The sequence below is a fragment of the Nicotiana tabacum genome, chromosome 18, assembly GCF_000715075.1.
Source record: "Nicotiana tabacum cultivar K326 chromosome 18, ASM71507v2, whole genome shotgun sequence".
In the NCBI taxonomy this organism is placed as follows: Eukaryota; Viridiplantae; Streptophyta; class Magnoliopsida; order Solanales; family Solanaceae; genus Nicotiana; species Nicotiana tabacum.
Genome location: NC_134097.1, coordinates 15,420,891 through 15,437,558, shown reverse-complemented (window position 1 = coordinate 15,437,558; position 16,668 = coordinate 15,420,891). Strand labels below are relative to the sequence as shown.

Below are 16,668 nucleotides of genomic sequence, written 5' to 3'. Positions count from 1 at the left end.
AAGGTTATGTATTAATAAAAAGAAAAAATGTAAACTCACCTAACATTTTCGTAGCATTGGGTGGGATTACGTAGTTGCCCTAAAACTAAACGTACCCCATGCTAAAGAGTTCCAAATGCAATACATATTATAATTTAGTGTTTTTATATTTATATACATTAAATTTGAAGAGAGAGTGTATATTTAGAGGGTAAAATCATTATTCATTTTTTAAGGGGTAAATTAGTAAATTAACTTTAACTTAAATTGTTCTCATTTATAATATAGTATAATATAATATGCGTTGGAAATATTGTATAATACACTTACTTTTTGACGAGCAGTTCGGTTCTACTAGATTGTGAATAATACTAACTAACTGATAAATTCAATTTAAGGCTACGTTTTTGTAGCCAAAATATCTACGGTATATATGCCCCGATTCAAGTGTAGTGACTAGTGACTGCTCGGACAAAGAGAGAGTATAACTAGCTTCATGTAAGTCAACCCTTTCTATAACAGACTCGTTTGTTCCGAGATTTTTTAACTTTTATAATGAATGGATGTTATATACCTATAACAACATTTGTTGTTTAAATATTTTTTGGCTGTTAGATAAAAATTATCCAAAAATCGATTATTTTTTCTTTTTTTTTGGTTACATATAAAAGATAAGAAAATTATTCAAATTTAAAATCTCAAAAGATATGTATATTCCACTAGTTAAATATTGAAGAAAACTAATAAAATAGTAATAAATTCATAACTAAACGTATAAAGATTTAAACTCTAAGACTGATATTTTAAGCTACCTAGAAAAATAAATTCTTTCAAGAATGATGGAAGAATTTTGTAATTGTAGCTTGTTTTGTAGATTTCATTCACTTATTAACGATATAATGCTTGAATTGGTAAAAATTTGTGTCCAAATTTTCAGCAAAAAGGCATCCAATAATTTTTCCTTGAAGACAATCTAAGAGCTTAACAGTTAAATTTTCTATCTAAATATTTTGTGAAATTTGTTCAATTGAAAAGATATCATTTGCAAATCTTCAAATCTTATATCTTATGCAAGATCGAAACTTTATTTAATGAAAATGATTGTATGCATATTTTTAGAATTATTAATAGTAATCTTAAAGATTATATATGGCCGTTATATAGTGAATGACTGTTATATAAGGATATTGTTATAAAGAGGTCTGACTGTATAAAATAAATTTAAAAAAAGGGAAAGTCTTAGCACTTTGTCTGAACTTTAATGTGATTTGATTTAGCCCAACCATGTTTTCTTTACATTTTACTACCTACAAAATAATCACAGTATACACCTAAAATGATTTTTGGAGGAGGATAATAAAGCACTTCTGGCAAGGCCTACTCAAGAAGAGATTAAAGTTGCAGTCTTTAGTATTGATCCTAATAGTACCTTTGGCCCGGGATGGTTTAATGGATTTTTCTTTTCACATAGCCTAGGACATAATTAAAGAGGATATTATAGAGATGGTCAGAAATACTATTTAATAGTGCACAAATGACTAAGTGGGCGTTTGAAAGTAAGAATTCTGAAATTTCGGAAAACAGTAAAAAAATAAAATCCAAGTGAAAATGGTATTTGAAAATTAGAGTTGTGTTTAGACATGAATACAATTTGGAGCTGTTTTTGAATTTTTCTGAGTGATTTGAAGTGAAAATTTTGAAAATAGCTTTTTGGCGTTTTTCAAATTTTCAAAAAATTCCAAAATTTAATTTTAAGTGACATTTAAAATTTTTATGAATGATAGATATATCCGAGAAAATGTCCTTCTGGCCCAGAAAATTATTGATCGATATTAAGAGACAATAATAAAGGGGCCCAATATGGTTATAAAGTTGGATATGAATAAAATAGAAATTTTTGTGATGCATGGGTTTTAATGAGCCGTGGATCCACATTATCTGTAATCTTCTATCTAATATGCGCTATACTATTATTATGAATAATAAAAGATAGGGGTGACGAAGGATCTTTAAAAACCGAATAAACTAACCGGACCTAAGCGATTCGATTATGAGCATTCTTTTAATAAAATCGTATGTTTTTATATAAAATTATAATTGTGCCGATAATTAGGGTATGGTTTTAATTTTATAAAAATAAATCGAAAAAATACAGAACCGTCCCGAATAATTTTATATAAGAAAAGTATATTTTACATATTAAGTTTAAAAATAATAAAATATTAATCAACAAATAATTAAAGCCCAAAGTGTCAACTCTCCAACATATTATGCTACTCTTATGGGAGCTAAATTAGTTCTAGTTATCATCTTGAGTAGCAAGCCACAAGTATTCCGGCGATCTTGAGTAGCAAACCATAAGGTATTGAATATATTTCCTCTCGTATGATTTAGATTTTTCTTATTATATACTTAATCTTCTAATAAACTATATTCTTGAGTACAATCTTGATTATATTCCAACTCGTATGATTCATATTTTCTTTTGTATGTGCTCAATTTTCTTACATTGTAGTTGAACAGTGGGATAAATCTCTATTTTAGCTATCTATCATATTTTTTTGATTCATCGTCTTTTAAATTATAAAAATATCTAGAGAGTTTTGCCGAAATCCTAAGTAAGTTCGTATTTTCTCACCTACTAACTTCTATTAGTGACTCTTACATGACATTTTAAGATACCAAAAATTAACAGAGCCGCACCGATAACGAAGAGAAATTGAGATGACTGAGACAGTTTCGAAAAGTCGAATTTTGATTTTACAAAATAGAATAACCGAAAAATTAATATAGTACAAATTTTATAAAATAACCGGCCGAAGATCCACATTAGGAGTCGTTTGGTTGGGAAATAAGTTATCCCGAAATTGTTATCCCACTATTCCATAGAGATAAAAATAACATTACAATCTCGGGATAACTAATTACGAGATTAATTATATCGTGATTTTATCTTAATCAAACATAAAATATACTCATCTCAAATTTAATCTCAAAACTACTTATTCCAAAGCACATATTTTTGGAGAGATCGGTCAGCAGAGCTGTTTGGCAGTAACTATTTATTTGGATGCCTCCCAGGGATGGAAATAATGTGAATTAATGATTTCATGCAAGTAGTAGTTTATTTAAGCAATTAATGATTTCACGCAAGTTGTCTTATTTTGTGACGGCCTAATCCTTGTTACAAACAAATATAGGATTGTCTTCGTCAAACATTTTTTTATAATTTTTGCAAATTGATCAAGCAATTGCTTCATTTTCAGTCAAACAATTGAAAAAGAAAAGACAAACTTGTTAAACCAATTAGAGAGTTTGTTTGGCCGATAACTATTACTTAGAAGGTTTTATAAAAAGGAAATTAGCTTTTGCTTCATCTCTATATGTTATAAATACTGTGGCAGATTATTAGTGACATAAATAAAAGCAAAAGTTATTTTTATAAGTTAAAAGGCAGAAAATCTAGAGAAAATTCATTGTTCAATCAACTTGTTTGAATGGTTGTTACACGTGCATTGTATTGTTGCTTTAAATATAATGTTTGTTTTGATTGTTATCTAAATTTTATTGTATCATATTGTTAAATCTGTCGTTACGTAACAATTAAAAGTGCCGCTTTATGGAACGATCCATTTGGTATGGTCGTGTCGTCCCCTCCTATCTACCCTACCTTTTTTATATAATAATTTTACCTTGTACCTTACTTTTTTTTTTTATAATATTGTAAATTTTTTTCATTTTGTTGGTGCATGACATCATGAAACGACAGAAAATTTGATGCATAACATCATGAAAAGACAGAAAATTTGGTGCATGACAACATGAAACGATAAAAAATAATATTATCTATCCAAGCATTGTATATATCAAAACGATACAGTATAATACATATATTATACGGTACATTATGAAACAATACATAACAACCATCCAAACAAGGTGTTAGCATTTTTAGACAAGTAGACGTCAATGTGCCCAACTTTTAAAATTATTAGGTAATCAAATGTTGCTTGTCTTAATAATGTGAGAATGAGAAAGAGAAAAATAAGTAAATGACTTAATGAGATAAAAAAGGGAAGCTAATTGACCTAATTTATTTATTAAAAAATACAGGACGTTTTTAAGTTTGATTAGCTTTGGTAACTATAGATATCCAAGTATTCAACTAACATATTATTGAATAATCCTGAATTTAAGGATAAGCAACTTGGCAAGCTCTATCGCATTAAGTGACAGCAAGAAAATAGAATGAATAAAGAGAAATAATGAGAAAAATTATCTCGTAGGTCTCAAAATATATTCACCAAAGACTCTTTGCTATACTTTAATTTTAAACGCCATAATTTATATAATTAAATGGAATAGTTTTCTTTCACTCTATTCCTATAAAATTGTTTCTGTGTGACATATAAGTTGCAGGTTCGAGCCGTGAAAGTAGTCACTAATACTAGTATTAAAGTAGATTGTCTATATCACACCGCTAAGGATGCGGTCATTTTCTGAACCATGCGTAAATACGATATACTTTGTGCACCGGGCTACCCAATGTTAATTTTAGCATGGAATAATTGAATACATATCTATTTTAATCAAAACATCTTCTTGAGTTTATATTCGTAAGAAGAAATCAAAATAATAGAAGTAGGTTCATATTCAAAAACTTTTGTGCTTTAATAATCAAACTATAGAAAAATATAAATATATTTTTTGCAATAAAAAGTAATCAAAGTATCAATCACCTTAAATATTTCAATTAAACGACGATGAAAATAAAACTGATTCTACATATAATTTGAAATAAGTCAAATAGAAATAAGTGGAAATATATTTTGATCTCATGAAACGATCAGTTCTTTTACTTTTTACTGAAAATCCTAGAAATTTAGAAGAAAAAGTCAAATAGATATAAATACCTTAAAACTGGAGTACAAATAAAAGAGTGAAAAGTTAAAGAAAATTAGATATCCATTTTCCATCGCCAGTGTGTGTAGAGTTTTTGGCTTCTGGTGATTCGCTGTTTCCTCAATACCGAGTCAACCCAACCCTCTCTCCTTCCCAGAAAAACCCTAGAATTCCACCCCATTCATTCCCACGTACAACGATATATCCATATAATATTCAATTTTCATAGTCAAATTCATACAACTCTTCATTGATTCATTCCTTTTTGAATTTGAATCTTTCCTAGATTCAAAAAAAATTAAACAATTTAAAGAATTTCTCATTTTCTGGGTAATATTGAAAAATGGCATCGGAGATCGAGGTAGTGGAGGAGGCGGAATCAATTAACGTTGAATCAACATCCACGGCGGCGGTTAACGGCGGCGGAGGTGGAGGCGTTGAGGATGAGAGTTTGAGGAACGATGTGTATACGGCGGCGGCGTATGGGGATATGGAGAAGCTTCAGAGATTGGTGGAAAGTGAGGGTTGTTCTGTATCTGAGCCAGATGGGCTAGGTTACTATGCCCTTCAATGGGCCGCTCTTAATAATCGGACTGCAGCTGCTCAATATATCATTGAGGTTTGAAATTTGGCCCATTTGTAATTCTTGAAGTGTTAGATTGAATCAGAGGTTTTGTTTAAATTAAGATATAAAGATTGTGTCTTTAGTTTGTGGGTAACCAAAAAGTTGAATTGGTTTAAAAAGAAAAAAATTAGCACTTATTAGTTAATACTCCTTCCGAGCCAGAATTTTCGTTAAGCAGTGTCAAAATATATAAAAGTAAACATACCAGGAAATTAAGGGGAGTCAATACATAGTATATTTACCTATAATTTATTTTTTTACCTAGCTACGCAGTGTATTTTTCCCACGTCCCTTCCTATAAGGTGACTCCGCCACTGCTCCTTCCGTCCCAATTTGTTTTAATGAGCATAGAGTTTAGAAAGAAAGAAATATTTTTGAAATTTTGATCTAAAACAAGACAAAGATACTTGTTTGGCTATAGATCATCTCATTAAGGGGAGAGAATGAGAACTTTAAAGTTAAAATTATTTCTAAATTTAGAAAAGTATAGTTCTTTTTGGAACAAACAAAAAAGGAAAGAGTATTGCATAAATTGGAACAGAGGAGTACTCTATTACACTATAAAACTTATTATTTTGATTCTTGAAATTTGAGATTTATTTAAAAAGTATGCCATAAATATTGTGTCTTTAGTTGCCACTGAGGGGCTGGCTTAGTGGTCGATAGATGGAATGACGACCGCGAGTCAACGTTACTAGGTGAACTGTTCCATCTATCCAAGTCTTGATTGGCAAAGTTACCCAATTCGTTTGCTGGTAGGGAAGTTTTAGGTATTTGATAGATTAGTTTAGAAGCGCAAGCTTGCCTGAACATCACGTTTAAGAAAAAAGATTGCGTCTTTAGTTTATGAAAGTTGAGTGTTGTGGGTAAGCAAAGAGTTGAATTTAAACAAGAAAACAAAAGGACAAAAAAAGAAAAGAAAGAAATTTAGCATTGATAACTAACTACCCTATTAAGCTATTACACAGTAGAACTTGTTATTTTGATCAAGTATTAATCAATCATTCAACTGCCCTCAATTCCAAACTATTTGGATCAGCTATATGAATCTATTTCGCTCTATCAGGTCTATGTAATTCTAACACAGGAATTTGGTAATATTAGTAACTTTTCCTAAGTAGTTTGAAAAAAAATTCATAATCCATAGGGGGTCTTTGCATGCACTTGTCCGACCATGTTATGTTGTCTAGCAATTTCGTGGATTTTAATTTTCCTCCAATTTTCTTGAAAGAGGTGGTGAGCAGGAGTATTGACTAGTTAGTGTCTATTTGTTGTGCTATAATAAGGAACTGTCGACTTTATGATGATTGCTATGCTGTATTGTGTGTGTGTTTTGGTTGGTTGGGAACTGATGGCTAGTGGTGGTGGTGCAATTGGCAGCATGGAGGAGATGTAAATGCGGCAGATCATACGGGGCAAACAGCATTGCACTGGAGTTCTGTTCGAGGTGCTGTGCAGGTTGCCGAGCTCTTACTCCAAGAGGGTGCTCGTGTAAATGCAGCTGATATGTATGGCTATCAGGTATGCTTTTGCTTGTATGTTCTCAGTAATCATTGCTTTACTTGTACCAGTTTTATGTTTCTTTTGCTGCTGAAATCTCTGAGGTCGAATCCATCAAATCTCCATTTAATTCTTGATACTCCATCTAGGGCCTCATGAGCAGAGCTCATCCTCATGTTGCTGCGTATGTAATCTGGGGTTTGCTAGACAGCATAAATTTAGGATTTAGACGTGGTGACAAGGATGCAAGGAAAGTGGAATCTTGCCTGAATAAAAAATGATAACTATTTGGGCCCATGCCCTATATGGATCACGGAGAATACATATAGAAATTGTCCCTAAACTCCAAAGTGGACTCCACTCTGCGTAAAATTGCTAGGGCCAGTTGCATAATTCTTTCCGGTAAATCTAAATGTACCTGCTGGAAGACAGGATATACGGACACCCTACTTTTGCACATTGGTTTTGAAGGAGGTGTTTTATCTCTTAGAAAAAGAGGGCAGTGTGTGAACTTTGGATCAACTATATTGTTCTCCCTGGACTTGAGACTTTAGTAGTTAGCCGGTTAGACCAATGCTTGATCCAATGGCATAATATCAGGTGTACAGTCTAACCGGCTAACTACTTATAAAGCCGTTTAGACCTGTGCACCTGATATTATGGCGTTGGATCAAGCCTTGGACACAGTGAGACCACCCAATCCATGATATGTACTAGAGCTTTCCTGGCAGTGGTTTTGGTGTAACGACCGTCTCTCTAAGTGAACAGGGTTGACTATGATCCCCTTTTCTCCTGCATTTTATTGGGGAAGGTGTTTTACGAGCTCTTATAAAGTGGCATTTAATGTGGATCGTTAACTAGGTTAAACATATAAGTTATGGCGACTTAGACCTATGCGCAATTCGTGTATCAAATCAGAGTGCAAAAAAAGTTGACATGGCAATGAGGGTAGTCATCAAAGGTTGAGAACGTGACAAATATAACAATGGAAACAAGAATAGGAAGCTGGCAAGGTAGTTGGAAGAAGATAAGCAGAGTAAAGAATGGGTATCGTGGAAGCAGTGTTATCGAAGGCGAAAAGCGCAAAAAAGCTCTAAGGTCCATTGTGGCTTTAAGTGCAAAGCGCAATTAAAGTGTGGGCTTTAATGGAAAAAGGCGCAACTGGAGAAAAAGTAAAACTATGTATTTGTAATCCAAAACCAATAATTATAAGCATGAATAACAAATATATGGACAGAGAAATTGAAAAGAATTACGATAAAAATAAAATATCAATTGTTTAGTGTCGCTTTTTCAGGATTACACTCATTGGCAAGGAAAAATATGCCTTAGAGCCTTGATGTGACACTGAAGCGCCCACAAAGCGAGGCGAAGCGCTCAACATGTTTTGAGCCTCGCTTTAGGGCTTAAAGCGCGCCTTTGACATCACTGCTCGGAAGCTCCAACGTAAACAGTTTGCAATATTTAGGGATTGTGCAAGCTTGAAGAAACATGGTTTGATAACATCAGAACACGTTTACTTGTCAAAAAAAAGGTCAGAGTCGCATTAATTTTGCTGGAATCTTGACGAATAGAGGAAGTTCTATTCATCAAAGATATCTTACAAGTTTCACAGTAGAAAGAATCAGATAATAGCCACACAAACCACTATCAAACATAAAGGTTATTCTGCAGCAGAAACAGAGTCCTGATAAGTCAGGAAAAGTCCTGCTGCAAGAAGTATAGTACTCCCAGTTCTTTCTATTTGTAGATCCAGTGGCGTGATAGAATGATTTTTTGGGCACATATATATATATATATATATATTGAAGCTGTTGGCTAATTTTTGTGTTGTTGCCGTCATTCAAAATAAGTAGACCGTGGCTACTGCAGCAAGCTTATTAATTATCCAGCAAACACATTAGCTTCCCAGGAGCTATGCCTTCTGTGATTTGAGCACTAATCATTCTCCAGATGGAATTAAAAAATACCCAAAGATCAAGTTTTCGTAAATACTACACTGCATTTTTACTCTAACATCTTTATACTATCTCTCATTCTGAATCTCATTAAGGGTACTCAATCTCCCATGATAGGCAAGTTATAGATATTAGAACTAGAGTGCTTGCAAGCTCAAGTTTTTGAACCATGGCAAAGTTTTGCATAAAACTGGACTATTGTCACTAAACTGTCCAGAGGCTATTCCACATTGTTTGAGGCTCTGACACCAAAGTAAGGCAGCTGATAACTTGAGCTCTCTTCCTGTGAAGGCTGCCTCTCATGTAAGAGAAGGATCTTACTATCCAAGACAGATAGGCCCAAAGGAAGCTGAAAAGCATAATGGTCAGTGAGTTAATCGGAAAGCACAATTGAAGTGCTTTTTATTGAAGAAAAATACAGTTGACGAGAGATTACATAGAATCTAATATAAGAAACGTTACAACCAGTGTTATCAAAGGCGAAAAGCGCAAAAAAGCTCTAAGGTCTGTTGGGGCTTTAAGCGCAAATAAAGCATGGGCTTTAATGAAGAAAGGCGCAAATGGAGAAAAACTACAAATATGTATGTGTAGTCCAAGACTAATATCCATAACCATGAATACCAAATATATGGACAAAGAAATTGAAGAAAGTTTACAATAAAGTGAAAATATCAATTGTTTAATGTTGCCTCTTCCGGATTACGCTCGTTAGAAGGAAAAGTATGCCTTAGAGCCTTGATGACAACACTGAAGCGCCCATTAAGCGAGGCGAAGCGCTCATCATGTTTTGAGCCTCGCTTCAGGGCTTAAGCGTGCCTTTGATAACACTGGTTACAACAAAATCAACATTTATATGCGCAAAAATATTGAAAAACCTGCAATTAAGTGAAAGATAATGAAGCAAAATCTTTTTTAATCAAGATAAGAAGGCATTCTAAATTTCAAATTTAGTTGTAAAGATATAAGTAACTAGTTTCTATTGAGATCTACTTTCTTGTATTACTTATTAGAAAAAGCTAGTTTTCTTACATTAAGATTTTATTTACGTTTTTAATCGCCAACATATTTGTCCCCAAGGTTTCTTAACAATTAATTTATTGCTTTGCTGTTTAGTGCCACCTTATTGAGCTCATGGACCTTGAGATTCATCTTTTTTTTTTTTTACAAAAAAGGTTTAGGTTGTTGTTTTTGGTTAGTCAAGAAAGCTTCGATGGTTGTTTTTATTGAGACATTCAACTTAGTACCTTGGTAAAGCATTCCCAAGTTAGGGGAAACACCCTTCTGTTTTACCTACTTCAAGGATTAAGTGTGCCTCAAGCGCGCCTTTAACAATATTATCCCTACTGCAATACTTTGCTTTAGATTTTTGTTCCATGTCCTTGAGCCGCCATTACGAGCTGTAGCTCAAAGTACATTGCAAACACTTAGCCCGTAACTTTTGCAATTTTTAGATCTTTGTAATAGAAGTTGTATGGTTATAAAAATGAGACAGTGGCCAAAAGGTCCTTATGGAAAATTTCTATCAATGGATATATTAGTTCAATGGCTTTGTAAGACATACATGTGAACCTTAACTTTTCTACTACATATGCACAAAATGCCGGTCCACTTTGATTTGACATGATTATTAAGAGGAGTTACAATTGTGAGTTGTTTAATATTGTTTTGGAACATACTGGGACATATATGGAGTCGTCTCGGGAAAGAGTAAAAAATGATAAAAGCTGAACAGAGACGAGCAGAATTGGGGCCTTGAGACTTCTTGTGGGATTTTTTCTCGAAGAAATTCCCATTGGGCTTCTGGCAAGACTCCAGTTGGTGCACAGGTTCGAAACTTCAGGGAGATTGCCCCGTCTTCCACCATTTTCCAACTTAAATAACAGGTTTTGTCCACGACAGGGTTCGAACCCGTGAAGTGTGCCTAACCATCACATCATGTGCTGCATTGTCACTGCTGAACCAAAGTCCTGGGAGTAATGTATTTGAGCTTTCCGTTTATGGAGAGTTAACAACGATTAGGAACAGCCTAAAAGAAAGTAGGACAAAGTTCTGGAACATAGGAAATATTAATGATCTTTTTGTAATCTCATTAAGGACTTCTATCACTTCTTACATGGACAGGTGCAGACTTCAAAGATGAATAAATGGACTACCATCTTACAAGTTATATCAGCTGAAACATTTTTACACCATTTTACCTCAGCAATAAATGTTGCCTTTTTTTCTTTCTCTTTTTTCCTGATAAGCATTTCATCAGTAAATAATCTGACTGTCGAAGTGTTTAAAAGTGCATCCTGTTTTTCTTGATATTCTTTTTCCACTGTACTTCCTCGTTGTCCTCACACAGCTCTTGCACTTTTTTGATACAAATTGATTAAGATCTTAGTATCCAAATTTGTGAAGACTTGCCTATTACTCATGCAATGAATTCGACTGCAGGCGACGCATGTTGCCGCACAATATGGCCAGACAGCTTTTTTATATTACATTGTTACAAAGTGGAATGCTGATCCTGATGTACCTGATAGTGATGGAAGAAGCCCTTTACACTGGTAGTTCTGCGAACAACATTTGTATACTTTTTTCCTGAATAACAATCTTGAGGTGTTAGAAGCATGCAATGGCCTTTCTTTGGTTCTTGATGTCATTTTGTTTTTAGAGATAACTTTCAGGAGAAATTCGTATAAAATCTGACAATGTGATGCTTAGTTAAAGAATAAGGAGAAACTCTAATGTAGAAAAAGTAAGAAATCTCAACCCTTGATCTGGCATTGGAATATACGAAGGAATATTTATGGATTTCATAATCAATTTTTTTTTTGTGAGAAGCTGAATACAGAGCGGAGAGTAGCTAAACATACGAGCATAAAATAGTTAGCAATTGAATTTGGACAGAGATTCGCTCTTATTGCTTTCTTTAACAATCTATATCCTTTCATGCTACATGTTTTTTATGGTATACATGGATTGGAAGTTCACTTTCCTGTCTGTTTTTGCTGTATATTGATGATATACACATTACCATTAGATTTTAAAAGTTTTTTTGGGTTTAGTCACTTATTCATCGAGAGATGGAAATATTTTTTATGATACTTTCTTTTGATGCTTCTTTCCCACCAGCCTCCTCTGTTCCTGTTGGTAAATATTGTCTGTTACTTAGCTGGACATCTTTTTGGTTACTTTATTCGTGAACTGAGTAGTGGATTTATCCTTGCACTCTTTTATTTTATTTTGGCTTATTTGATAATTTACTTATCTACTTGTGAATTCTTTTCCGGGAAAATTTAGGGCTGCATACAAGGGTTTTGCCGACTGTATACGTCTTTTACTCTTTCTTGATGCATATCGCGGACGGCAGGATAAAGAGGGTAAACCAAATCTTTTCCTCCTACTCTTTTGTTTTTATCTATTGCTTGAGCTCAGAGGTTTTCTTACATTTCATTCTACTATAGGTTGTACGCCACTTCATTGGGCTGCTATTAGGGGTAACCTAGAAGCATGTACAGTGTTGGTGCAGGCTGGGAAGAAGGAAGATCTGACAGTGATAGATAACACAGGCCTTACACCTGCTCAGCTTGCTTCTGATAAGAATCATAGACAAGTTGCTTTTTTCCTTGTAGGTGCTGCTTAATTTCGGTGTCTTTAACTTGATAGTAGGTTGTTTATGAGTTGGTATCCAACTTCAAAGTCCAGTGAAATCAGCGTTTGTTACATCACAGTTTGTCTTTATCTTCTCTGAAATGCAGCATTTTGTGTATTATTCCATTCTTATAGAATAATAAATGGTTTTTGCAGGGAAACGCGAGGCGGTTGTATGACAAACGCTGTGATGGAAGTACCCGACTTGGCAAACTTTCTAAGCTTGGACTTGCTCCTGTTCTTTGTTGTACAATATTTCTTCTACTTACCACTTACATTCATGCAGTAATCACGGGTACTTCATCTGATCCTCTTGTTTGCAATCAACTTTGTCTCATTGGTTTTACTATGGTAAATATTGAATGTCCTGTAATTCTCTCTTTGATTCAGCTTCAACGCTGCCAAGATTAACTGCTGCTGGCGCACTATTTGCATGGTCGGGAGTCCTCCTTGCTACAATTGGACTAGTTATGTTTTATCGGTGCAGCAGGTAATATTCATGCTCTTTCGTTATATATGAAGATAAGAATGTACACGAGGTTTTCAAAATATGCTTTTCTTTCGTTTTGCCTTCTTTAGGTGAATTTCTTAGAATCACTTACCTTAGCCCTTGCTATCATTGCTGTTGTCAAAATTTGCAATGTGTTTAACTTGTACTTGTTAAATTTGAATCCGTCTTGATTTTTTGGTCACAGAAAAGATCCAGGTTACATCAGCAGGAGTCAACATGATTCACAAAATATCAAAGATGATGTAAGTTCCAACCCTGCGGTCCTACCCCCCAAAAAATTGGAAGAAAATCAGATTAATAGGGAAAAGAGGCCTTCCAAAATAATACTCATTGTTTTTGTTTGGAGGTTTACATAATCTTGTTCCAAGGCCTACCTATTATTCTTTTTATTGCAATTTCCCTCTTTTTCAGACACTATAATTCACAAGATGTGTATCATTTCCTTCTCACATCTCAGGAACCTCTGCTGAAAATGGAGATAAATCATCCTGCTTTGCTTGCTGGGAATTGGTCTCAGCTTTGTTCCACGTGCAAGGTATGTCTGTATCTTATTGTTCATACTTTTATTTTTAGAGACTCATCTATTTGGGGGTTTATGTACATTATTGTTTTCCTTTTGCTAGATTGTTCGTCCTCTTCGTGCAAAGCACTGTTCAACCTGTGATCGCTGTGTGGAGCAGTTTGACCATCATTGTCCTTGGGTGTCTAATTGCATAGGCAAGGTAATAGATTCCGGATTTTTTTGTGTCCTTTTCTCTGGTCAACTTGCACATTTGAGATAAATCACAACTGAATTGTGATGCTTAGGGTATATGTATAATATAGCGGTTACCTCATTGGGTGATGGTTATAGTATGATATATGCCTTGATTCACAGTTTCTCTGATACTTCAGTATGTCTTTGACTTTTATGTTTGCCCACTTGCTCTTATTTTTGTCTTCTGAAGAATTACTTTCCACATTTTTTTCCAGAAAAACAAGTGGGACTTTTTCACCTTTCTTGTTCTCGAAGTATTGGCAATGGTATTGACTGGTGCTGTTACTCTTACAAGTAAGACTCTTTCCTGTACCTTACAATATTTGTTCATCAGGAAATATTTGTTCCTTTCTTCAGTTTGTAGTCCGCTAAATAAATGCCTTTTGAGATATCAGGAGTCTTGACTGATCCAGCAGCTCCGTCTTCTTTTGGGGCTTGGTTAAATCATGCTGGTACTCACCATATTGGTGCTTTAGCATTCTTGTTCGCGGACTTTTTCCTCTTCGTTGGTGTGGCAGTCTTAACTGGGGTACAAGCTTCTCAGGTATGCTTCTTTGTTTTCCTGTTAGTTATCATAAGCTCCTCAGCCTACTACCCTACTTCGTGAAATTATATGTTTCAAACATGTATCATATGCCGGCAAAGATATAATCATTATTGTGGGAACATACAACACGAAACACACATTCATTTCCTGGGTGCTGCCACAGATTTACACACTGTCAGCTGTTCTGGATAATAGGGCCACTATCACACATACTGTTATCTTCAATTTGATGTCTTTCCAGATATGTTTTCTGGAAGAGACGGAATTTATGTATATGAATGATCATTGCATGATCAAAAAGTTCATTTGAATATCTTACTGCGGACGTCGTGAACATGCTTATAGTTTCACCAGGGATGCCCATTGGCATCTTATTTTCAACCTTTCTGATTCTTATTTCCTCAATCTGACTGTTGATGTTTCCATCATGTCATTTAGAGTCATGTCTCCGGAAATCATGATAAGTTTGTCTGTCTGCTCATTTGAGTGTCAGCAACACGTGACAGCACGAATGTATACTGTTAAACCTGTTTGTCCGTTGACGACTTTTTCTTGCTCTCCTGCTAAGGTAAAAACATGTTAAATGTATCTTGACCTTTCTTTTTTCCTTATGCAACAGATTTCACACAACATTACAACAAATGAAATGGCCAATATGATGCGTTACAGTTACCTTAGAGGACCAGGTGGTCGATTCCGGAATCCATATGATCATGGTTGTAAGAAGAACTGTTCAGATTTCTTGATAAATGGTTACAACGAAGATGTCGAGTACATTGAGGAATCGGTTGAGTCCGAGGGGATTGGAATGATGCAAATTCCTCGCAGTTCAAGTCTTCAAAATGGTGCCAGCCATTCTAATCAGATCAATGGAAATGGCCATCATGTTATCAATATGAACAATAACCAGAACTCACACCAGGGTCATGTTCATTCTGCTCATTGTTCTCATAATGTGAAGAGCAAAACTGATTCTGTACCGGTTGGTTTGGGTGTTGGCTTAGGAAGAAATGCTGCGCGCACTGCACTATCTTCATAACTAGTGCCACAGCTCATGGGTTTAGAATCCCTCCTTTTTTACCTTTTTTCTGTTGTTTATAAGCAGTGATTTAGAGCTTGAGTTATTCATTTGGTTTACTATTTTCTCCTCTTTCATCTTGGTGCAGGTAATTCACTTCTCTCTAGTAAAAAAAATCATCCATTATGCTATGCAACCTCTTCAGTTCATAGTACTTTGTACAAAGTTGTAATTCTTTTTACAAATGCTACTGAATTTGCAGCTGTTAGTAATTGATTTTGAGAAATTGGTTTGCGAAAAAAAATCCTTGCCTAAAATAAAAACCCACTTCATCTTTCTTGTTTTTCTTTTTCTTTTTCTTTTTCCTCTTAATGTGCAATATCTGATGAGTGCTTCCTTTTTTTGGTTTGCTTTAATCGTTCGGTATTTGGAAATCATAGGCTGACTAATTTAGATTTCCGTTGCTTAGGACTAATTGAAAGGGAAGCGCGACCTACCATGGGTTTTGTCTATTTCCGCGGCTTGAAGCCTAAACCTCTTGTTAAGGATGAAGGGATTCATCTAATTCACCACGTCGTGATTGACCAATGCTTCTCCTTGTACTTCAATCTAAACATTGTGGAAAAATTTATAATATTGCCACTGTACCGTTGCAATAATCATTGTCTTAAGAAAAATATTTTGACTTTCAAATGGTAATAATGTCATTATTTTCTGAATATAAGATGTTTTGATCATGACATTTGTTAACACAAAGTAAAATGGATATTCCACGAGGAATTTGTTCCCCCAGTAATAAAAAAGGAGAATTTGCCCACAGGTTTGATACAGCATATTATATTATATTATATTACTATATACAAATATGAAATAACAAGGAAATTTCTATACCAAAAAGGAGGACAAGACATGGATTATTCGAAGAATAAGTTCCACAACTAATGCTTAGTTCATAATCCATACAACAACCAATAGAAATTATTTTCAAAGCGATATTAAATGCTAAAACGGGATCAAGCTATTCTTACTCTCTATTTTTTATACTATACCAAATTGGAAAAATAATAAAAGAAGAATAAAACTTTAGTTAGGGGTGAATCCATTTAAACACCACCCAAATAACCGTATCTGAGTGTGAACTTAATCTTAATTGTCAATTAATGACTTTTTTTTATAAGCATCATTTTTTTTATAAGCATCATATATGCCAAAAAGATGCATAAGCATAATTC

At 34.3% G+C, this 16,668-nt stretch overlaps 1 protein-coding gene across 1 annotated transcript; it reads left to right on the top strand.

Annotated features, from left to right (window-relative positions):
* The first annotated feature begins 4,902 nt into the window (after nucleotides 1-4,902).
* Nucleotides 4,903-15,627, top strand: LOC107832685 (protein S-acyltransferase 24). Its single transcript, XM_016660550.2, has 13 exons — nucleotides 4,903-5,500; nucleotides 6,887-7,027; nucleotides 11,404-11,516; nucleotides 12,253-12,332; nucleotides 12,417-12,580; nucleotides 12,760-12,898; nucleotides 12,994-13,093; nucleotides 13,299-13,356; nucleotides 13,572-13,649; nucleotides 13,738-13,836; nucleotides 14,087-14,165; nucleotides 14,267-14,415; nucleotides 15,038-15,627. The coding sequence occupies exons 1-13, from the start codon at nucleotides 5,225-5,227 to the stop codon at nucleotides 15,455-15,457; spliced, it is 1,896 nt and encodes a 631-aa protein (XP_016516036.2). The 5' UTR covers nucleotides 4,903-5,224; the 3' UTR covers nucleotides 15,458-15,627.
* Nucleotides 15,628-16,668: the final 1,041 nt, after the last annotated feature.